We start from the raw sequence: 24,222 nt of genomic DNA on the forward strand, positions 1-24,222 counted from the left end.
TATGGTCCAGTGTGGTAGCCTTTGTTGAGGAAATCGGTAATCTCCACATGGCTTCCACCCTCCTGCTCCCTTCGGGATCAGGTGCAGGGGGAGTCCCATCTCCATTTTTATTAAATTCCACTTCGGAGAGGGCAAGTTTTTCGGGGGTAAGGTGGCACACCCTGGCATGGTGCAGGGGCCCTTGGTGAGGATGTGATGCCTTACCCTGTGCTTTGGTTCTGTGGAAAAGAATTGCGGCACCATGATTACGGGGAAATCCACTAGGGTGCGTTTGTAGGCATTGTTGGACAGTGTGACATAATCGAGGTGGGGGGCCAGTAGTTTGGCTTTCCGCATGGGCATCATTTGTAAAGTTCTGGCCTGCACTAAACACTGCTCTTTTAAGTCTACTTGCAGGTAGTGGTCGTTCAAGAAATCAGCTTGCAGAAATGATTGGGTCACAACCGTGACAATAAAATTCCTCTTAATTTGGTGGCCAGCAAATCATAGGGGGATGGTGCGGGTGCCATAAGTTCATATAGAGATGCTGTTTGCTGCCCTCAGTGCCAGGCCTAGTTTGCCATTCTGGGTGTCGTAGACCGTGGTGGGGTTGGGGGGAGGGAGGGGTGGAGGAGGACACTTATTTATACACTGTCCATGTGGAACTGCCTTCCCAACAGAGAGTCCCACACATGGAGGAGGCTGTTATGTTGCCAACTGCCACAGCCATTAATGACAGCTGGCAATGGCATTTCCTGGAAACGCGCAGGGTGCACAGCATCGACGGCCCCCCGCATCCCATCGTTGATGATAATAACAATATGGCTAAGTAGGGGAGGGGGGTCCACTTGCCTCTCTGTCTGCTGTGGCCTTGTTGCTGGCTGGGGTCGGAGTTTGGCAATATGTTCCACCAAGGCACCATTTTCTTTCTTCACTCTCCAGAGCATGTCCGCCCAGGCTGTGACTTTCCTTGGGTTGCTAAAGTCCTCGTCGGCGAGCAAGAGTCAAATATCCTCGGGCATCTGCTCCAGGAAAATCTGCTCAAGGTGCAGGGGTGTGCAAGTATCTTGCTCATGAGGGCGGATGGGGCCCTGTCCCCCAAATCATTCAAGTGCAGCAAACAGTTGGTGTGCTTGCACCATGATAGCCTGAAAGTACGGGCTAGTAGCTCTTTGAAGGCACGATATTTGCCTTGCTCTGGAGGCTGCAGTAGGAAATTGTCGACTCTTGCTGCCATGTACTGGTCAAGTGTGCTCACTACATAGTAGTGGTAACGGGTGTTGTCGTCAGTGATCTGTTAAAGGTGGAACTGGGCCTCAACTTGTTCAAACCGCGTATGCCTATGACACCCAGGTTGTTGGCTGCTTGGTCCATCATCTTTGGGTCCAAATGCCAGATGGACCTTTTGGAGTCACCAATGTAGCTACGTGAAGTGTCTGGAGAGCAACACACACACACAGTTGAGTTGAGATTGAAGACTGATTTACTGCTCTGCCAGGTCTGTTTATCTTCACTCCCTGCCTCTGACCACAGGAGTGACATCATTGCAGCGCCAGTTGCTGACTGGCCGACAGTTTCGCCGTGCGGGAGGTCACGCGGGATGATGTCCATTGGTCCCTGCAGAGGCCTCGTGATTGCCACGTTCACTGGCCATTTTGTGAGCTGGGACATGACTCGGTTCGTGAGCTGCTGCACTAGCTTTGCAGCCTAAAATAAACTTTTTCCAAGTCTTCTGATGAGGTAAATTTCTACAATAATTAAAGTCTCGTGTCACTTTATTGAATTTTACTCAGCAGAACTTTTATTTGAATATATAACTGGAACAAAGTTTGTAATAAAATAATGAAAAGTGGGGGAGGAGGGGGGCTGCTTACTGGAAAAATAATGAATATTGTAATTAGTGGCATCCTGGGTTATACTAGGAGTCATCAATCAATCTGGAAACAATTTCTGTAAATACAGTTAATTGTCAATGTTAACCACCGGTACCTATTCCAGATGTCATGCTTTGAGATAAATTAGCACTGACCTCAAGGTTCTTTGGAGAGTTGTTTACCCCCTACTGTATCATTGCTCAGTTTCTTCTGATCCCCTTTCTTCAAGTTAACATTTATTTATTCTGTTGACCCTGTGAAATTAATTATTTATTACTGTAACTGAATAAATAATTCTAAAATATTTATTTACATGTTAATTTTAAATTGTATCATTATATCTATATATGATTGTTACATGCTGTGTATTGTATGTGTATGTGTGTCCGGAGAAACACTGTTTTATCTGGTTGTATATGCAGTCAGATGATCTTAAACTTGAACTTCCCTTCAATGAAATTTCCATTCCAGCTTTCGTTTCAGATAGGTTTTTTAATCACTTCGAAACATTTGTAGATGCAATTTAATGATGTTGCCTTGAAATTGACTTGCCTGCATCGTCAAATACCATTAGCAATCACTCCCAGAAGAAATCAGACTAATTATGAAGGTGCTTTCAGGTGGCCAGAATACCCGAATGTAAAGCCGCCTAAAATACCTGAATGCGGCTGTCAGGAGGCCACCTGAAAGTGGAAATCCCAGCCCCGAGGAGAATTTACCTAACTCTCCTCGGGGAAGTATATTCTCCGGCTTGAGCGCTCCCCCTAGGCACCTGAAAGCAGCAAGGCAAAGCAGCTAGCAGCTTTCAGGTTCCTAGCAGCGGGCAGGCTGTTGACTGTCAGCTGGCGACCTGCCTGACAGTGCTCCGGCGCAGGACTAGGGGGCTGGAATGGCCGGTGCGGGACTTTGGGCCCCTGACATCCCATGCTAACCACTCCACTCCTGTAGTCCCCTGCCGGCCACAATTTGGTGCCAGTTTATAGAGAATGAAAAAGGCTTGTTAGATGCAGTTAAACTTTCATACTGAGTTTTGCATTCTGGAGAGAGTTCTACACAAGCATCTCTCAACCTTTGCGTCCTTAAACCTGATAAACTGAAACCCACAGAAATTCTGTCATCAATTATCATTAATCAAGAGCAAAGGATACATCAATAGGGAGCTATGTGCAGAGATATGGTCCTCGTGAAAACAAGCCAACAACTGTTTTGTGGACAACAATTAAAGTTTATTTCTTTTCCATTATTTAAATGCAGTGCTGCTACAAGGTGCTCCATAAACAAGCTGTGACTAAGGCTACAGTCCACAGGAGCTGGCATTCGCTCGGATGCGGCTCTCCTTCATCTGGCACATTCAGGTGACAGATAGGCGTCTTCTCCGTGGCCACCTGAATGTCCAAACTACTCTCCCCCAGCTGCGTCTGCTGGCGCATTATCTGCGTCCGAGCACCTGAAAGCAGCTTTAAATTGAACTGAGCATGGCCTAGTTTTAATCCCCATTAGCATGTTTCACATTTGCCCAGAGCTGTCTGAAGAAGAGCTAGCCTTTTGCATAAATTATTCCCTTGTTTGAGCTTGTAAATCTGCCTTTACTGCTCAGAGGACATCAAGCTATTCCATGGTGTGATATCAATCGATGTAGAGCAATGGTTCTTAACCTTTTTCTTTCCACTCACCTATCACTTTAAGTATTCCCTATGCCATAGGTGCCCTGTAATTAGTAATTACTTAAGGTGGTAGGTGAGTGGAAAGAAAAAGGTTGGAAACCACTGTTTTAATAGTACTTAATTGACTCGTTACATGCACGGTTTCATAACTGCAATGGAAATAGGTCAATGACAGTTTTTCTCAAGCCAAATATTTCAGTAACAATTAGGTCTAGAGCAGTGATTCGCAACTTTCCCTTCCCACTAACATACCACCTTAAGCAATCCCTTACTAATCACAGAGCACCGATGGCATAGGGATTACTTAAAGTGGTGTGTGAGTGGAAAGAAAAAAAGTTGAGAACCACTGATGTAGAGCTTCGAGTGTTCCTGTGTGGGACAGTCCATCTCTGTAACTGGGCCAGCATGTTGTGTGGACTCTGTTAGTATGTAGTTAACAGCTGCATTACAGACAATGCATGATTGGATTGTTGCTGATCCCTTGTGAAAAAGTGAGCTTTACCTCCTGAGTGGAGATCATGAACTCCTGCACCTGCTCAACATAATGCAAAAATAATGCAACATTATGCTCAACATAATGCAAAAGTATGTCTGTGTCATCCTCCACATATAGCCAGGGAAACGTGATTGCATGCAATGTTTGCTCCATCCACATCAACCTTGTCATGGAAGCACCCATGTGTGGTCTTTACCTGAGTCCTCTGGGACTGTATAGATGTGTAGATGCAGCCACTCCTCGAAATTTTCCGTGCCTTATTGCTGGAGTGCATTCTGCTAATGACAAGCATATCTGTCCATGTTATAATCCTATTATCTGGCTTTACAATGGGATTTGGATCAGGGGCATAACTGAGCTAAGGAATTGGAGAAGTGTGAGGTGCTGGGTAAATCAAATCATGCCTGGACTTGCTTTGTCAAATGGAAATACCCTAAAGAATGTTATGAAGCAGAGGGACCAAGGGTTGCATGAACATAGCTCTATAAAGATGGTAGCACAGGTGGGTGGAGCAGAGAAGTGAACATTTGGCGCACTTGCCTTCATTGGCCAGGACACTGAATGGAAGTGTTGGGTCGTCATGTTGAAGTTATGCAAGATGTTGGTGAGGTCACACATAGAATATTTTATACAGTTTTGGTTGCCTAGCATATAAAAAGGATTATAAAGTTGAAAAGGGTACAGATGTAGTTTATGAAGTTGTTGCCAGGATTAGGGAAGTTGTAAAAGCAGAACCTTGATGAAGGGCTCAAGCCTGAAACATCGGTTATATGTCTTTATCTTCGCTATGTAAAGGGCACCCTTTGACCTGCTGAGTTTCTCCAGCATTGTGTTTTTACTTCAACCACAGTGTCTGCAGACTTTTCATGTTTTACTCCTTAAGGAAGTTGAATTATCATGAGAGACTGGAAAAACTAAGCCTATTTTCCTTAGATCTATAAAATCATGAGGACATAAATTGTTAATAGTAACAGTCTATTTCCTGGAGTGAGAGAACCTAAGATGAGAGGGTACAATTACAAGGTTGGTGGGGGGGTATGGATTTGGAAGGGACGTGAGGGAGGCAGTTCTTCACTCAATGGGTGGTGAGCCAGACGAAGTAGTGGAGGCAGGTATGTTAAATTCCATTAATAAACACTTGGATAACTCTGTTTCCTTCTACTTCTCTCTCTTTTTGTATCACTGTCGCTCTTTCTCATTCTCTCCCATCTTTGTGTGCATGCGCTCTCTCTCAATATAATGTTTTTTTCCTTTTTTTAATACTCAAAGAAGGTAACTGGTCAGTTTAAAAAATTATCAATTTTGACCGCATCTTTTTCAGATTCCAATGTTTATAATTTCATATAAAATCCCTTAAAGGCTTCATTTATTTCTTGAGGCTTATTTTCGAATTTTTCCTAATGGCATTAATTGTTTTAGAAACCTGCTCTGTCTTTAATTGCCATGCCTTATGAGCTTTCCCCCAATTCATAATATTTTTGTCTAGTTCTTTGTAATAATTTCTCAAATTTATGTCTGTTATGAATTATAATGCAATTTCTTATTTATCGCTTGTATCTTATTCTGTGCTTCTCCCTCTGCATGAACACAGCAATGATGCGACACACCTATTGGCACCCAGACTGGGGCTTAGTTACATGTTTTCATCACACCATTGATCGAATTTGGTAGTGGTAACTTCTATACTGCATTTTGTGAAGCAGTACAAGGCAGCATCATTTTCCTAGATATCCAACTGCAGGTTGCAAAAATGTATTCATTTATTCTATGATGTGTTAAAATATAAAACAGTCTCTACTCAAATGAGAGTCATTGTCATTTGGGAAAGGGCAACTCGTTATGTTCATTATAATTTTAAAATATTCTAATTGATTTTGTGTAGTGGTTGCTTTATTATCTTCACATATGTAATTTTTTTAAATTTGTAAACTTATCATTTTTAAACAAGTCTCTTTTTTCTGAAAGTGAATGAGAGATATTCAGACTTACAGCTGTGACATCCTTGAGGTCTTGCTAGATTTCAAAGTGGTTCTGTAACTGCAATCGACTGACCCTTCTGGCTGCATGGGTGTACTGAGGGCAAGGTTTTGACGGAGGGTTGTATGAGAATGCAGTGCAGCAATGGGGCAAGCAGGCAAAGAGTGTTGGATCAGTGGAAGATGTGACTTGATCCATGTGGCAGATGTCAATTTGCCTTTGGTTGTGTGCTGTTTTATGGGTTGACACCCTTCTCCAACGGCTGTGCAGGAAAGCCTAGGGAGTTGTACAGAATGTAACATAGTTCTGATGGAAACTGCGCAGATCACAAAGCTATGTTTTTTTCCAACTTGGTGTTACGAACCACCTGTTAACCAATTTTGCAATTTTTGGTAGACGGGTTCTCAGTTTTGTGCTCGTGTTAATTGCGCCAATATTTTCTGTGAAATCTAACTGGTGTTTTAAAAATTTCAAAATGCACTGTTTTCCTAAAAATATCCAGTGTTGTATTGAACATTCAAGTCAATGATTTCAAACCAAATTGTGCTATTTCCATCCAATTAAATTTCTAAGAATATATCTTCCATTATATTTTGTACATGGCTTTGAGGCTTTTTATATTAATAGGCAATTCCTGAAATCTACCCAATGACTTGGCCTCCACAGCAGTCTAAGAAATTTATGTTCATCTCTGTTCTAAAGGGATGTCCTTTTATTCTGAGACTGTGCCCTCTGGTCTTGGACTCTTGTGCAACTCTGGTATCTAGCTTAGCGATGGATTTTTTTTTTCAAAATTACCATTTCCACAGCTGCTTCTTTCAAGCAAAATGAATTAATTTTGATCCCCTAGTCGCTGAGATGATGCTCGCAGGGTGGCCAAGCAATAGAATGTGCTGCTCGTGTCTCTGAGGTTTGTTACTTCTTTTGTTGAAGGTGTCATTTGAACCGTATCTCTCTGCAGAATGAAACTCTTGTCTCTCACAGATAAAATTATTCCTGGGGAAACTATTTTTAAAGATATGGAAATTGTTTAGCTTATAAAGCTGAGAAAATAGAAAGAGGCTTTGTTGCATGATTGACCTTTTGGATTGCAGAGAACGACTGCTTTAGAAAATAGTAAGCTGCCAACAATAGTTGGGTTGCTCTGTCTCGCTTGTGGAAAACAGAGCAGTCCCTTTAATATTGCTGCAATGCTCAATGTGACAATCTTGCTGTTGCTAAATTCTGAAGTCAATTTTTCAGCCTCGTGCCAATGAAAAATATTTGTGCCTTTTCAAGTGCCAAAAGCGAGTCTCCTTTGTTTACTTTCCCAACACTCCACCCACACGTTGGCAACCGTTGTGCCATTTTATCTCCAGTCTTGCTTAAATGGCCTAAAAAGGTTATTTGTATATTTATGTGAGTAATTTTGAATGGCACACTGTGCAGACACAGATGTAGAGCCAAAAGTTTACAAAAGTTCAACTCTCTTCAGCAAAACTGAGCACTCTCCTCAAAGCAACTCCGGGGCGATTATTTTATGTATTCTGGACCCCTTCTTTTTGTTGCTTTCTATGGCGCATCTTGCAGACGCAAAGTGTTCCTCCTTCAGGCCTTCGATGCTAGCAGCCGAATAAAGCCCCCTCCCCACTCCCCAGTACATCACAGCTCTTTCCTGATTTGCATCTCCAATTGTTCCAGCAATATAGAGGGGTGACTGGAAGAGTAGCATCAGGGTTTGCTGGCTCTTCTGTTGACGTGTACACAGAACCACTGTCTGCAGCGCTGGCAATTATGTGTTCACTCAGCATGAGTGGCCAGAAATGCAGCCTGCCCGCTGGCCAACAATGTTCACCCTCAAAGAAACCTGTGCAGATTTCTCCCTGGCGATGAGGGGGGGTCATTATTTTTTAAATGAGTGCATGCGTTTAGTTTGCCTCCTGCTGTGTAGGTAAAAAAAAATGCTGCAGCTTCAAGCCCACTGCCGATCGCAACATCAAATCGAGGGAGGCATTTTTTTTATGAAGTGGGAACAAAAACTGATGATGAATTATTGTCAGTGTTTTGCTGTTCATTCGTCTTCTGTGTTGTTCGGTGCTTTTCCCACTCACCTCTGCCAATCTCTAATGCCATTACCTCCAGCAATAGATAAGAGAATCAGATACACATGCAATACAGACTAAAGCTAGCTGTTTGAATAAAATAAATTTTACTTTGAAATAGCTTAGCTAAAAATTATTTTCTTCAGGTTAAAATAAAATCTGAACACAAAACTATGAAATTGTGATAACACAACAGCTGATAGAACGTTTTACAAAATGAAATAAAAGGAAAATTAAATTTTTTTTCTCTGATACAACATAATAGATGCATAGTTCATGAAGTATAATGTTTAATGTCATTTTATTTGCCCAAAATGAGATAGAATCTTAATTCCAAAATTAAAACAAAATGAATTTGAAATATTGCCAACTTTAAAAAATTATTTGTAATAATGTGATCAGAGTAAAACCTTCGCCCAGAGACTGTATATTCTCTGTATCTTTTCCAAACAATGTGGTCTACTGTGGACAGGATCTGAAAGTAAATGTGACTCCACTGGCACCAAGAATACAATTTTGCACCTGCCTGCCCTGCCCTGGCTGCTCATTGAGAAGGGGAGGTGTAGAAATGTCCACCTTGAATGAACCATACAGTTCCGAGCAGCACAGCATAAAAAAATAACTAGAACAAGGAGTTAGCCACCTGCTCTGCCATTACATGCTGACCTTTTACCTCAGTGTCACATTTGTTGATTCACTTAATTGTCTTAAAATTTATCCATCCCCAACTTGAAGACACTTAGCCTCCATAATCCTCTTGAATACAGGATTCCAAAGGTCCATTAACCTCTGGGTGAAGAGATTTATTCTCTTCTCCATCCTAAATAGCCAGACCTTTATTCTGAGATCATGATTATGGGTTCTGCATATCTCAGCCAAGGTAAACATCAACCCACTTCTCCCCTCTTAATTCCCTAAAGAGCAGAAAATAGGGTTGTTATCCAATAAACTGCTCAATTTGTTGGCATGGAAAATCATGCAGTTACTGCCAAGATGGCTCAGGTGAAAGAATGTACTTTGAAAGACTGTTTAACAGAGTTTCATAGAGGTTTGTTTTTTTTACACAATAGTTAAGCTTGTCCAGAGACAAAACAGGCAGGTATATATGGCGATACAGCCACTACAGTGCTGCACTCCAGCCTACTGCAGGGGGCAACCTGGGAGGATTGCCCCACCTGCCAGCTGTCAATCACTGGCCCATTTAAAGACTTGAACTGGCTCCTTTGGGGGACAGTCAGACGTGGAGCCAGCAAAGACGCTAAGACTGGTGTACAAAGTTTAAGCTAATTAAAGCATGTTGTACAGTCTGTGAACTTTGCGTCAGAATTATTCGCACTGCAGCGCTCACAGTATGATTTGAATTGATTAATTGATAAATAACATTAATAACATTTTATATTTACTGGTTGAGTTCTGCTTGAATTTTGCTGAGAATGTTTACAAATTAAGGATGCAGGATTTCATTAACAAATTTTTCTGCATAGAATCCCTATTCTCAAGCTGAGGCAAGCAGAGGCAATGTGCCCTTCCTGAAGCAATTCTTCATCGCTGGCTTGCTCCTTTACTCCTTTAGAAAGTGCCTCATTTGCATTGCTCAGAGTTGTGTTCAGTGGCAGCTGGTTTCACTTCAATACAAGGGGTGTGTGTACCATTGTAACTGGAGGGCACTGGGTGCCATTTACAATTCCACAATTATAGCTTTGGCTATCACTGAATCAAAAGGTTGAGTCGAGAGTTTCAACAAGGAAATTTTTGCTTTATGCTCTGTAATTGGAGCTCTGTGAGTTAGGGCAATGGGGGAAAAAAAGAGTTAAATTCACTGTCTCTCTTCTTTCATTGCATTTAACTGATATTTCCTGTGTTTCCGCCATAGGCAGTGAATAGGTCCATACCTATGGGTGGAGGAAAAGGGGAGTTTGCATTTGATAGAGAGATTTGAAATAATGAGGGGTTTTGATAGAGTAAATGCAAGCAGTTTTTTTCCACCGAGGACATAGGTTAAGTGCTGGGATGCATTTCCACTGCATTTATTGTCTGGAAATTCTCACCGGGCTCCCTAGGAGTAGAACTCCTAGCCAACACTTGCCTCAGATTTTCACTTTGTTGTTCAATTGGAGGATCCCCGTGACAATCTGAAGAATTCTCTGGCAGACAATAAAATCTCCACCTTTAATCATCCAAAATTTTGCAATCAATAGACTCCTTTTTCAGGACCGAGTAATATTACTGTAATCCTCTTTGTCCTAGGGGTGCATTCTTTATTTCCTCAGTCTAGCAGCTCGCTCAGGAAGTTGCTCAATCCATAAATGAGTCTGAGCTATTCAGATCGGCCAGAAAGAAAATTGGTATTCTTTCATGCACCCACTACGAATATTGTACATCCAGAGTTGTCCTCTTCTATTTGGCTAACCAAAGACCAGTTAGAAGCATTCCATGTTTTATGTTCTTAAGCAGCTGATTGCATAGAAAAAGAGAGATGATAAACTAAATGAATCTCCAAAAATAGAATCATTTGCAGTCTTAATAAACACTGCAAACTCCAGATTTAATGCAGCCAATCATTCATTGTTATTGTTCTACCTCTGTTATTTTATTGTAAAATAAGTATCATTAATATTTTGTTGCCATCTCAGCAAACATTTGCTAGGGTGCATGAAGTCTAATATGTTGTTTTATCTTTATTAAATTCTTTAATAGTGAGAGTATGAAGTGTTCATGTATTGAGCTTTCATTTGAGTACCTTGGCTGCAGCATATAATTTCCCTGATTGACTCCCAGTAATATGCATAAAGCAGAGTGTTTAATTCCCTAACATCTGGCCCTTTGGCATGCAGAAGTTATCACAGATGAAGACTTTACACAGGCCTTTCTGGAAACTCTTGGCAAAGGCTGAATTAACTCTTTGATAGTGCAATATGTTAAAGATGTACTGTTTTCAAGAAAAAAAATGTTGGTAATTTTTCCTTGCTGTGGGAAGGGAAGTCCTGATGATCATGCTTTGTGATTGATATAAGAAGATATCACTTCCTGCAGCATTCCAGTCTCACATAGACCATAGAACATTACAACACAGTACATACAGGCCCTTCAGCCCACAATGTTATGCTGATCAATGTAAACCTACTCCACAACAATCTAATTTTTTTTCCCGTAGAACCATAGAACAGAACAGCTCAGAAATAGACCCTAGTATGTGCCCATCTATTATTCTGCCTAATCCCACTGGCCTGCACCCAGAACATTGCCATCCATATCCCTCCCATTCATCCACTTGTCCAAACTTTTCTTAAATGTTAAAATTGAACCCCACTCCCACTGGCAGCTTATTCCACACTCTCACCATTCTCTACGTGAAGAAGTTCCCCCTAATGTTCCCTTTAAATATTCCTTTGTTCTCACCCAAGCTCAGTGGAAAAAGCCTGCTTGCATTTATTCTATTGATACCCCTCATAATTTTATATATTTCCATCAAATCTTCAAACTTTAGGGAAATGAAGTCCTAACGATTTTAACCTTTCCCTGAAACTTAAGCCCCTTTCACACTTGCAAGTGATCCCAGGAATCAAACGGCAATCGCCCTTTAAAGTGGCAAGTATGAAAGCAAAATTAGCTTAACGCTGGTGTCAGATGATGGCATCTATAATCGGGAATTGATGGCCTCGACCCCCCTAGTACAATCCCTGGCATCTGTAGATGCAGGCGTTGCAATCAGGCAAGTGTGAAACGGGTAGTTGCATTGTGGGATTGAAATGACCCAAGTTTTTGCATGAGTGCAGGAAGAAAAGATTAAAATGAAGGTATCAACTTTGTCACAGTGGGGGGTGGGGAGGGGGGTGGGGGAGAGAGAGAGAGCAATAAACAACAATAAATAGAAATAGTGGACAATTTTTAAACAAGGTGGGGAAGTTGGTAGCGCTATAGCGCACAATTTATAAAGACAATGGGAAAAAAGCAATGGTGGGCCTGACTTCCCAGAATGCTGTGCAGCAGATAAACCCCTCTATGAATACTCCATGTATACAGCTGGGCATACAAGGCTTTCCCTGCTGCATGGAACTGTGGGAGGGCAGGTCTTCCATCACTTTCCCCCCACAGTATTTATAAATTGTATGCGGTGATGCTACCAACTTTCCTACGCTGTTTAAATTGTACATGATAACACTACCAATTTTCCTAAGTTATATAAATTGTGCGCTATAGTGCTATGAACTTTCCCACGCTGTATAAATCTTGCGCTATAGCACTGCCAACTTTCCCACTCTGTTTAAAAATTGTCCATTGTTGCTATATATTGCTTGCACTTTTCCATGGTCCCTTATAAAGGTTGATATAGGTCGGCACAACAACAATGGACTGAAGGGTTCATACTGTGCTGAACATAAATCTTAATTATGTTACAATTATGCATGATTAAATTTGTTCAAATATAAGATCCTAATACATTGTTCAGGATTTAGGGCAGGTCCACCATCACTTGCTGTGTCATTACGTCACCGGTAGAAGATAGAACAGTCCTAACCCCGGGGATGGCTCCTTGCAAGTTTGAAAGGGTTCAGTGTCCCAGTTAGGAGTGGTCAAATGTGAAAAGGCAAACCCCCATTCCTATCCCAGAATACTGAATGCCCAATTTAGTGGGATGCAAGTGTGAAGGGGCTTCAGCTTTTCAAGTCCCGGCAACCTCCTTGTAAATCTTCTCTGCATTCTTTCAATTTTGTTCAGCCTCACATCCATAACCCTCTATTTCTTACATTCATGACCCCATCTAAGAGCTTGCTTGATACCATGATACAATGTGGTGGCATATTATTGCAGGACATGAGATGATAATTTCAAGATACATTGTTCCAGTTATGCAAGATGTTATATGGCTCAATGTGCAGATGATATGGGATTTAGCATGCCAGTTATCAAACACAAACTTACCAAGTTATCGGCAGTTATAGTGCTGGACCCTGACAGCGCCCAGTCTATTGCACAGTATTATCAACTGTCCATTTCTTGGACGTGTCTTTTCCAGTTGTGGAGGATTCAACAAGCTGGCCCTCTATACCTGAGAGGCACCTGCAGTGTTCTAGTTGATAACTATGTATTAGGTGTTGTATGGATGAGGCCACTTGCCTTGGCTGAAGACTTATGGTTGCTCTCCACTGTGAAAGAACTTTGAATAGTTTAAGAAGGCTCTGATTGTTCGAGATGTTGAAATGTAAATAAAATCATCAAAGTCTGTACATATACAGTAATTAAAATGTTTAAATAAAGTTCAGCTAAACTCGAACACTCAGCCCAGCATCAGTGACTCCATTCAGATAGAGTTGCTAGTTGTAGATCATCCGTCATCCATGAGGTAAAGCTGGGGAGCTTGTTTTGAGCAGTCAGAGAGCCAGAATCTGGCCAACAGCTGTCCAAAAAATAAACCATGATTTACTGAGCAAGCATGGAAGTCTAAGATGAACTACGCTGTGGCCAGCAATTTCCTGGACATCAAATGTCAAGTCCTTGTGTTTTGACCCATTATCCCTTGCATCAATTTTTTTTTTCTGTTTCGAAAAAAAATTGTGGAATTTTTTTTAAAAAACATTGTTTGCAGCAGTTGTAACTTGTCAGTTGGGTCTGGTGAAATAAGAACATGTTTTTAAATATTAACTCAGACCTCTGTTCGCACTAAAAGTTTTCAATTCCATTACGTAAACAATTCAAGCCTTTTATTAACTGCAGCGTATGCAGTCCATTTTTTTTTAGTTTTGAGGAAGATGAACTGGGTGAATTGATGATGAAAGACAACCAACAAAGTCAGAGTTAAACAGTAGAGTCTGCAGATGCTTTGACCATAGTGCAATATGCAAAAGTGCTGGAGAAACTCAGCATAACCTATGTGGCATAACCTATGGATGCTGTGTGACCTGCTGTTTCTCCAACACTTTTGTGTATTGTATAGGCAGAGTTAACATTGTGTGCAAGCTCACCAAATGCTATCCATGGTACTGTATATTTGAAATTATATTCATATTTTTAACCTTCTGCAGAAATAGAATTCATTGAAGATGTTGTGCCAGAAGATGACGTGTGTCCTGAGGTATCTGGTTGTAACCTGAAAAATGGGCAATGCGTCTGTGAGATCGTACGTTCCTGTGTCACCGTATTCCAGTTTCCTGATCTGGATGCCTGCACTGCTACGTCGGGATATGTTCCAGGTAAAATAAATGAATGTTTTGAAGGTGGATGAGGGTAATTGCGCACATGGTGGTGTGTGAGTTGAACTTAAAATTCCATTGAGTGAATTTGAAGTCATCTGTGCAAAAGATGTGAAGATCGATAATCATACTTGTGTAAAACAGTGAATAGGTATTAACTAAACACCATGTTATATTTAGCCAAAGCATTTGGGGTAACTATAATTTACATGAGGGAAAACAAAAATGACTGTGTAGAAAGAATAAGTGCTGACTGGGGGCAGTTTTGTTTGCCTCATTCTGATACATATTTCTCTTTGAAGGAGATCATAGTGAATTGTCTGAGGTTTGCGTTGAAGAGCTTCAGTTGCCAATTAAGTTGTCTGCTTTGATCAGCTTGTTTTAGTCATCTTTGTTGTGTTGGTTTTATGGATTGACTTGCCTAAGAAGTAGTTTTACTTATTCTTAAGTCTAAATGTTGTCACTGACATAGCCCACATGAAGATCTTTTCATTTTGTTTTCCCTAACAAAATGGTCTGAAGCTATTGAGATTTTAACCCATCATAACTAAGCAGTTTTATTTGGTTGTTAGTTGCAGTCAAGGCATAAAGCTATTTTTTTTCCAAAAACTTATACCAAAGATTAAAGTACATCATGTGCAGTTTAGAAATGGATTCATATAACTTTTAATCTCTTAATAAGAAAGATTCCTTATTCTCTTGAAATTTATGATTTTAAATATCAATGTAAAACAAATATTGTAGATACTGCTAATCAAGAACACAGCTTAATGGGAGCTATAGTATATAGTTGAGCATGATGGGCTTGTTGAGAGGGAGGTCAAAATAGTGGCAACTATTGGCATCTTGAAAGTCACATGAGTATTGATTTGAGGCTTGTGATGTTGCGTAGACGTGAACCATTTAATTTCATTGTGTAAAGAATGATGAGAAACGTTGCGGTTTCTGGTTTTTCAATGAGCTTGCTTCATTTAATGGAGTATTCAAGAGTAAGGTTCTGCACCAGGCATTCATTCAAGGAAAGTATTTTCATGAATGTAGTTATTCCTGGAGCGACCACTGTGTAATTCTTGTAGCCAGATGGTGCATCAATAGAAACTCTTGATTAATGCATGCAGAGTAACCACTCTCCTCCATCTATTCTGGCTTTACATTCCGGTTTAACACTCATGTCAAACATAATGGTAATTCAGAGCATTATAAATGAAAAAAAAGCACACTCTCTAGCAACATTATTCAAAGTATTCTATTTTAAAAAATAGACTCCATTGGATTTCATTTCTATTTTTGTTGTATTTGACGGTATTTTTTGGTTGTCTGGCAAAATGGGATTATTTTATGTTAAAACTTGACAACTTCTGAATAATAAGCTACAGTTATGGTAAATTAGTAAACAGGAATAATAACATTTGCAAATTCAAATTTGTGTTTTTACTCGTGTTTTTTCCCATAGTCACATCATTCACTTAATGCAATCTACCACGGGTCCAACAAACAATGTGTTTGAATGATACTCTCGGCAAAATATCTGAATTTTTAAAGCTGCCTTCAAAAGCAAAATGTGTAAAACTGAATTTCCTTTTTTTCTTTTTGTTATCAGTTAAAATTGAAAATTTAATCCCAAAAAATACTCACTGCTACTTGATACATTTTATTGTTTTCAAGATAATATTGTCATAAAGGTGATGCAGTCAGTATCTGGTATTCACTTTTCCATGACTTGCTTTCAGAGTTGCATGTAATTGACTTATTTCTATTATCCGGTTTACACCAATCAGCTTCTCTGGTGTTTAGGGAATAGGCCCCTTACATTCCTGAATATTTGATAATTAAAGCTTCTTGGAAATGTGTTTTCTTTTGCTTTCTGGAACTATTAATCTGAAAAAAAAATTTGAAGGCAATATAATGTATTGAACTTCTTCGTGCTTCAAGCTGTTCCAAAAGAGGAATGAGGATACCAAAGTTTTCTCAGAGTGTTCTGTTTTATGCAGGAAAACCGCTGGTCGTGACAATGACCCACTATTTGGATTGTTCCTTTTGTTGTTCTAGATTGGCACATTAATGAAAGGATGAAGCTGAAAGAGCAGCTGGGTGTGTATTAGAACAGGTAAATATGGAAGTGGAGCAAGCAACAAGAAGGTCAGGCAGCATCCATGGAGATAAAAAGTCTCCATTCTGAGGTTGCAAGATCTTTTTTAGACCTTTTTAATGGGGTCTCGAGAAAGGGTCCCAGCCCAAAATGTTGACTGCCCATTTTGCTCCATGCTGAATCTTACCAACTGGTTGTTGTTTGTGCAAGATACTAGCACCTGTAGTTCTTGGGCTTCTCCAAGTATAGAAGTAGCAACGGCATGGATGAAGATTTTAGCACTTATTCAGCTCAGAGTTGTGCAACATTGCAGAGGTGTAAATGGGTGGTTTGTAGAGACACGTATGCTGGTGGAAGTTTATCTCAGGACCACACATGGAACCCTGGATGTGAAAGTTTTGTTTGTCCCTCAGAAAGTTGCCAGAATATGTGGTGGAACTGTCACCTACAGAACAAAGCTTGTGGCAGGGACCAAAGACATTGGCTTTAAGCCTTGCCCATGTTTATGTAACTGAAAGAAACGTTTGCTTGCCTAGCACTGGATATTTCACCAGCCAACTGGGTTATGCAGGTCTCAAGAGAGTTGATGTTGCAGTGGAACTGGGGGTTGCCAGCACCTCTGTGAAAACTGATGTTGACCAGAATTTCCTGGTGGTAACCAGCCACTGCATTCACCACTGACAGTGAATAAAGTCCAATTTTGCCTTCTGGTGGATCCTTTGGTCCTGACATTCTGTGAATGACACCCCAATTCCCTGCCAATGCTACCACTGTGGTCAGGGGGGGAAATGTTAGCAGAGCAAACTCCACGTTTGAAATGGCCACAAGGAAAATGTCAGCAGATAACTAATAAGCACACAAAAACATTCCAAATCTACAGTCATGTCATTTATAGCAACTGGAAAATATTATTTTTAAATTAAAATTAACATATTTGAGGATCTCTAAAGACATTACAAGATTTTAACTAAACTGAATTAATTTTTAAAAATTGCAATTTACCAGTATTGATCTGGGTCCTCTTTGTTCAAATGAGTGGTGATGCTATTCTTGCTCCAGGTCTGACCTCCCACAGGTGATAAAGTGGAAATGCTGGAAAGCTGGAGCAACATACAAAGTACTGGAGGAACTCAGCGGGCCAGGCGGCATCAGTGGAAGGCAGTTAGGCCAAAACTCAATCCTCTCAACCCATCCTATTGACGTATCTGTTCAAATGTTGCAATAGCACTTGCCTCAACCATCTCCTCAACTTGTTCCATGCACCCACCATCCATTGCTTTAAAAAAATTACCCCTGTTACACCTGTTAAATCCATTAAATATTGACGAAGAAGATTTTGAACTCCGTGTTTCCGTTATGAGGCTGTTAATGTTGGTTGAAGATGTGAGACGATGAGAAATCAACTCAAAGAAGCCAAGTAAATTCTCACCAGTTGTGCACACAAAGGTTTTGGTCAGCAATCTGTCGTCGGCAGTAAAGCTACAGCGCGAGCTGTTCTCCTTGGAAAGAGGTTGCCAGGAAGCTGAAGATCATCTTCTTTCCATTGCCTGCTGCAGTCAGACAACAGTCCATCTGTGCCAGCATCAAGCTGGATGAGCAGCCTCTCACTTATTCTGATGGATTCTCAGATGTCAAAACAAGGAGTGTCATTGAGCTCAATTTTTAAATTTTGTCCACAGTGCTGAATAAACATTGTCCAGTAACCAAGATTGTGCCAGTAAATAAAAGGTCATAAACATTTAAAATTGGTTGTCAGATTTTGTGGGAAGATATTGAACTGCTGATGTTTCTTCGCCCAAATGCTTCTGCTTTCAGAGCTTATGGCGGAGTTTGAATCTGTGGTCAGAATTGCCTGTGGAACCGTGAACAGGAAGACCAGGCACATTCATTCGAACAATGAGGAGAGAGTGGGATGTGCAGTTTGTATTTTTTTTTAAAAATAATTCAGTTTTGTTAAATGTCTGTCTTAAGCATTCCTAAGTTTTTTATGGCTAAATGTTTCACTTTTTAAAAAAACTTCTTTTTCAATAGCAGTGTAATGATTTGAATGTCAGAGATATTCAGAAATACACTGTGAGCAGATTTTCACAGACATTGAAGCTTTGAGGTGTGGTCTTGTCAGCTCTCAGACACATTCTTTATGTTGTTTCATGAATAGTGTTGTTCCAAACTCCAAAGTGTGCCACAGCACAAAGTTTTGCCATTGAGAACAGGGCCAACTTGAGTTCCTAGTTAACAACAGTTAGCGAGATGGTTAGAGCAATAAGTTTACAGTTTCATCGACCTGGGTTCAAATCTGTCATTGTCTGAAAGGAATTTGTATGTTATCCTGTGACCGAATGGGTTTCCTCAGGGTGCTCTGGTTTCCTCCCACGTTCCAAATACATCTGGGTTCAGTAGGTTAATTGGTCACATGGGTGTATTTAGGCAGTGCGGCCTCGTGGGCCAGTAGGGCCTGTTACCATGTTGTATCTCTAAATTAAACTAAAATTAAAATGTCAAGTTTATATTTCTGCTGTACTTCAGTTACACGTGTTAATCTAGACAATTTACTGGCTCCTGCTGTTCCTTTCTCATTCAAACCTTTGATTACTCCCCCTGTCTGTCTTTCGGTTTCCTTCCACGTTCCAAAGGCATATGGCGTTAGTAGGATAATTGGTCACAGGGGTATATTTGGGCGGAGTTTGGGGGCCAAAGAGAGAGGGCCTGTTAATGTGCTGTAATCTCTAAATTAAAATTAAATTAAAACTTGTGTTGTAGATCACTACAAGTCCAGGGGCAGGTTGTTACAATAAATTCTGGCTCATTATTTTGAAATATTCACAAAAGGAATTACAATACACGTCTTAAAAATATTTTTTGGGTCAAATGATTTGTTAAGCTTCAAAATGTTAATCATCCATGTGCAGGATTCTTAGATGTTTGTGAAAATCTTAAATTCATGTCAGTTCCATAATTTCCCTTGAATGTTCTTGAGAAAGGTAGAAATATAACCTGTGAAGGTACTGTAAAATCACAAATGGTTAATCAGAAATTTCTGTACAATATTAATCAACAAAAATTCTGTAATTGCTGGCTTTTCACAGAGGAAAGATAGTAATTACTGTGACCAAATATAAATCTGTTTCTGTTCTGGCCTGACTCTAATTTTAGGGATTAAATACAGACAGTACAAAATGCATGTATGAAAGCATTGTTTAAGAACATAACTATGATTATAGAGTGCCAAAGGCTTATCAAAATGGGATTATTCTTATTTGAAAAGGTGTTATTGAAGGATTTTATATATATAATATATATATATATATATATAAAATTACAAAAAGCCTTTGATAAAATGTCTTATCTCCCCATGGTTGCATTTCTATGAGACTGTCAAATAATATGTTTGGGGCAGACATAATGATGGATAGCAATTAGTGTATTCACTGAAGCATAGAGTAAGTAATTTCTTGACATGGTTCAGCATGCAGGAGTTTCACACACACATCAGAATCAGAATTTATTGTCATGAAATTCAGTGTTTTGTGGCTGAACTATAGAATGTTACAGTACAGAAAAAGGCCATTCAGCCCTTCTGGTCTGTGCCAACCAGTAAAACTAGCTAGACCCACTGACCTGCTCTCATTCCATGACCCTCCAGATCTCTCTTATCCATATATAACCAATTTATTTTTAAAACTCAAGATTGTATCTGTTTTCACTACATCAGATGGCAGCTCATTCCACACTCCTACCACTCTCTTAAGTGAAAAACTTTCCCCTAATGTTCCCCTTATACATCTCCCCTTTTACCCCAAAGCTATGATCTTAAATCTTCTTTGCACTCTTTCAATCTTATTGATATCTTTCCTGCTGCTGGACAACTAGAACTGTCCCCAATATTCTCAGTGTGGTCTCACCAATGACTTGAATAACTTCAAAATAACATTCCACCTTCTATGCTTAATGCTTTGATTTATAAAGACTAAGATGCCAAAAGCTTTCATTACAACCCTGGGAACAATGAGTATGTATTCCTAGATCTCTTTACTCCTCTGCACTCCTCAATGGTCTACCATTTATTGTGAATGTCCTACCCTGATTTGCCCTTCTAAAGTACAACACCTCACACTTATCTGCATTAAATTCCATCAGCCATTTATTGGCCCAATTTCGCATCTGGTCCAGATCCCTCATAGTCCACAACACCTTCTATCTTTGTGTCATCAGCAAACTTTCTGATCCAATTCATCACGTTATCATCAAGGTCATTTATATGGATAACAAACAAACAATAATGGTCCTAACACAGATCCCTGAGGCACACCACTCAACATAGACCTCCAGTCTGAGAAGCAACCATCCACCACCACTCGTTTTCTTCCACCAAGCCAATTCTGAATCCAGTTTGCAACCTCTCTATGTATACCTAGTGTCCTAACCTTCTGAACCAACCTCTCGTGTGGAACCTTATCAAAGGCCTTACTGTCCACATAGACAACATCCACAGCCTTTCCGTCATCAACATTCTTGATAACCTCCTCAAAAAACTCTACAAGATTTGTTAAACTCTATTTACCATGCACAAATCCATGCTGACTTTCCTTAATCAGCTGATGACAGTCCAAATAACTATATATCCTATCTCTCAGAAATCCTTCAAATAATTTGCATACTACTGACGTCAGGCTCCATGGCCTATAATTGCCTTCTTAAGCAGAGGGACAACATGAGCCACTTCCCCTGTGACTAAGGACATTTTGAATATATTGTCCAGGAGCCCTGCAATTTCAGCACTTGTCTCCCTCAAGGTATCTGGTCCAGGGAATTTGTCTACCTTTGTTCATTGCAAGGCAGCAATCACTTCCTTCTCCTTAAATTCCATATGTTCCATGACACTTCTATTTGTTTCCCTTCCTTCCTTATTCACAATGCCAGTTTCTGTGTAAATACTGATGCAAAAAATATTGCTTAAGATCTCCCCCATTTCACGAGGCTCCACACATGATTGACCACTATGATTTTCTAGAGGTTCAATTTTGTCATTTGCTGTCCTTCTACTTTTAATATTCTTGTAGAAACCGTTTGGATTTTCCTTCACATTATCAGCCAAAGCACCTTCATGACTTCTTTATGTCTTCCTAATTTCCTTCTTAAGCATTCTCTTACATTTTCTATATTCTGCAAGTAGCTCATTTCCTCCTTGTTGTCTATACCGCATATATATAGGCCCCTCCTTTTCTTAACCAGCTCTCCAATAAACCTTGAAAACCAAGATTCCCTATATCTGTTAACTTTGCCCTTATTCCTGGTAGCAAAATGCAATCTCTGCGCTCTCAAGATTTTGTCCTTGAACACTTTCCATCTGCTGGATACATCCTTGCCAGAAAATAATATTCCAATGGACTCCTCTGAGATCCTTCCTCATTTCCTCAAAATTGCCCTTTCTCCAATTCAGAACCTCAAATCGAGGACCAGAGCTATCCTTCTCCATAATTAGCTTGAAACTAATGATACTATGGTCACTGGACTCAAAATGCTCATGTACACATACTTCTGCCACCTGACCTGCCTGGTTCCCGAAAAGAAGATAAAGTATTGCATTTTCTCTTGTTGATACCTCGTTGATGTAGGAAACTTTCCTGCACACATTTGACAAACTCCAACTCATCTAGTCCTTTTATCGTATGAGACTCCCAGTCTATGTGGGGAAAGTTAAAATCTTCTACTCTCACAAGTTTGTTTCTATTCCCCTACAGATTTGCTGCTCCAATTCTCTTGGACCATTCACAATAGTGGTTTGTAATGCAGCCCTCTTAGGGTGCTCATGCCCTTCCCGTTCCACAGCTCCATCCATATGGCCTCTGTAGATGAGTCCTCAGTGTTGTCTTGTCTCTGCCCAGCTGTGATATTTTCCCTGACGAGCAATTCCTCCTTTTCTCCCTTGCCCTCTATCCTGTCTGAAACAATGGAACCCTAGCACATTGAGGTGCCAATCCTGCCCCTCCTGCAACCAAGTCTCACTAATACCAATAATGTCATAATTCCACATGGCAATCCTCGCTCTAAGATCATCCACCTTAGCGACAATACTCCTCGCATTGAAGTAGATGCATGTAATACCATTTCTTTCCTGAACAACCCTGTCTTTATATGCAGTCCTTGCATGACTTATCATCATCGTAGTGCAAACATATTACAACAATAATATAAAAATAAAAGTAACAGTGCACGTAAAGTAAGGCAGTGTCTTTTGTTCATTGATTATTCAGGAATCTGATGGCAGCGGGGAAGAAGCTGACCTTGTGCTGCTGAGTGCTCGTCTTTAGGCTCCTGTACCTTTTTCATGATGGTAGCAGAATGAAGAGGGCATGGCCTGGGTGGTGGGGGTCTTTGAGGATAGAGGCTACTTTTTTAAGACACCACCTCATATGGATGTCCTCAATGGAGTGAAGTCTGATGCCTATGATGTCGCAGGCTGAGTTAACAACCCTCTGGAGTTTTCCTTGTCCTGTGATTTGGCGCCTCCATAACAGACAGTAATGCAACCAGTCAGTATACTCTCCACGGTTCACCTGTAAACTTTACGAGAGTCTTCAGTAATATAGCGAATATCCTCCATCTGCTCACAAAGTACAGCCACTGGCTGGGCTTCTTCGTGATGGCATCGATGTGGACTCTCCAGGACAGATCGTCGGAGATGTTGACATCCAGGAATTTGAAATTTTTGACCCTCTCCACTACTGAGCCATCGATGAGGACTGGGTTATGTTCTTCTGACTTCCTCCTGAAGCCCACAATCATCTCCTTGGTTTTTCTAACTGTTACGAGCCCAAAGGACCCCAAAACTCAGCAGCAATAGACATTCACCAAGTCAAGTAGTTACTTAAACAAAAGTTGTTTTTAATTATCTTTAAACATGAAAACAGAATCAAACTTTAAATTAACTAACCCAAATTAACCCTCTTCTAATTCTAAGCACATGTGTATGATGTGTGTGTAAATTTAAGAAAAGTTCTTTGGTTCATAGTTCAACCTCACTTCTCATTCTTCCAAGTTCGCTGGCTGCAGGCAATTCTTATACTGTGCACAGAATTTAACATATATAAAGTTCACTGGGCTTTGGTGCTTAAAAGGTAAATGTTTACCGCTCAGGAAGGTTCTTTGGAGGTTTGCAGAGAGAGATTTGTTGTTCCAGGATTTCCACAACTGAGGTACCACCATTAGTCACCTCAATGTCTCACTGATGAAACTTGCCCCATCAGGGTTCTCCAGATGATAACCTCTTTCAGGCTACACAGAGTTCCTTTCTGTTCCACTTATTCCAAGAGAAACATCAGACAGATAGCACTTCCAGCATCCGCCCCTCTGGAGCTTTCTGTTTCAGTTTCAACAAGCTTCCTGCTTGCTTCAGCTGTGACTGTTCAGCTGTCTTTCAGTGTCACACACACACTGGCTGACAGAACTTGTTTCACCCTTCTCTCTCTCTCTACCTCTCTCTCTCTGCCACAAAGCCCATGTGACTCTCTCACTTGCCATAAAACCCCCATCTCCTCCAGCAACAATAGGAGTTAGTCTTTTGCCCCCATCTGTTGTTTTAGGTAAACAAACTTCTCAGGAGTGACCTTTCTGTGCACTTTGCAGAAAGGTCAGAAGCCTTGTAAAAATGTTCAAACAGATGACCTGTCTCCAGTCGATTCATTTTATGACATAATTTCAATTAGCAGCTACTTGTGAAATGTGCATCGCATTCTCCATAGTTTCTGTAATGTTACTGAATGTGATTTCTTCAGTATTTCAAATACAAAGTTCCCCACAAGAGGTTAGGAAAAAAGGTGGAGGCATTAGGTATAAATAAAGAGGTAGTGAAATGGATTCAGCAGTGGTTG

General features: G+C 40.4%; 1 protein-coding gene across 2 annotated transcripts in view; it reads left to right on the plus strand.

The window, feature by feature from the left end:
- Nucleotides 1-24,222, plus strand: part of LOC138753875 (cysteine-rich motor neuron 1 protein-like) — a 300,852-nt gene that overhangs the window by 56,412 nt on the left and 220,218 nt on the right. For both annotated transcript variants that reach the window (XM_069917412.1, XM_069917413.1), the window contains exon 2: nucleotides 14,095-14,262. In XM_069917412.1, coding sequence (XP_069773513.1) covers nucleotides 14,095-14,262 — 168 coding nt within the window. The remainder of the gene's footprint in view (nucleotides 1-14,094; nucleotides 14,263-24,222) is intronic.

The sequence above is a fragment of the Narcine bancroftii genome, chromosome 2, assembly GCF_036971445.1.
Source record: "Narcine bancroftii isolate sNarBan1 chromosome 2, sNarBan1.hap1, whole genome shotgun sequence".
NCBI classification, from domain to species: domain Eukaryota; kingdom Metazoa; phylum Chordata; class Chondrichthyes; order Torpediniformes; family Narcinidae; genus Narcine; species Narcine bancroftii.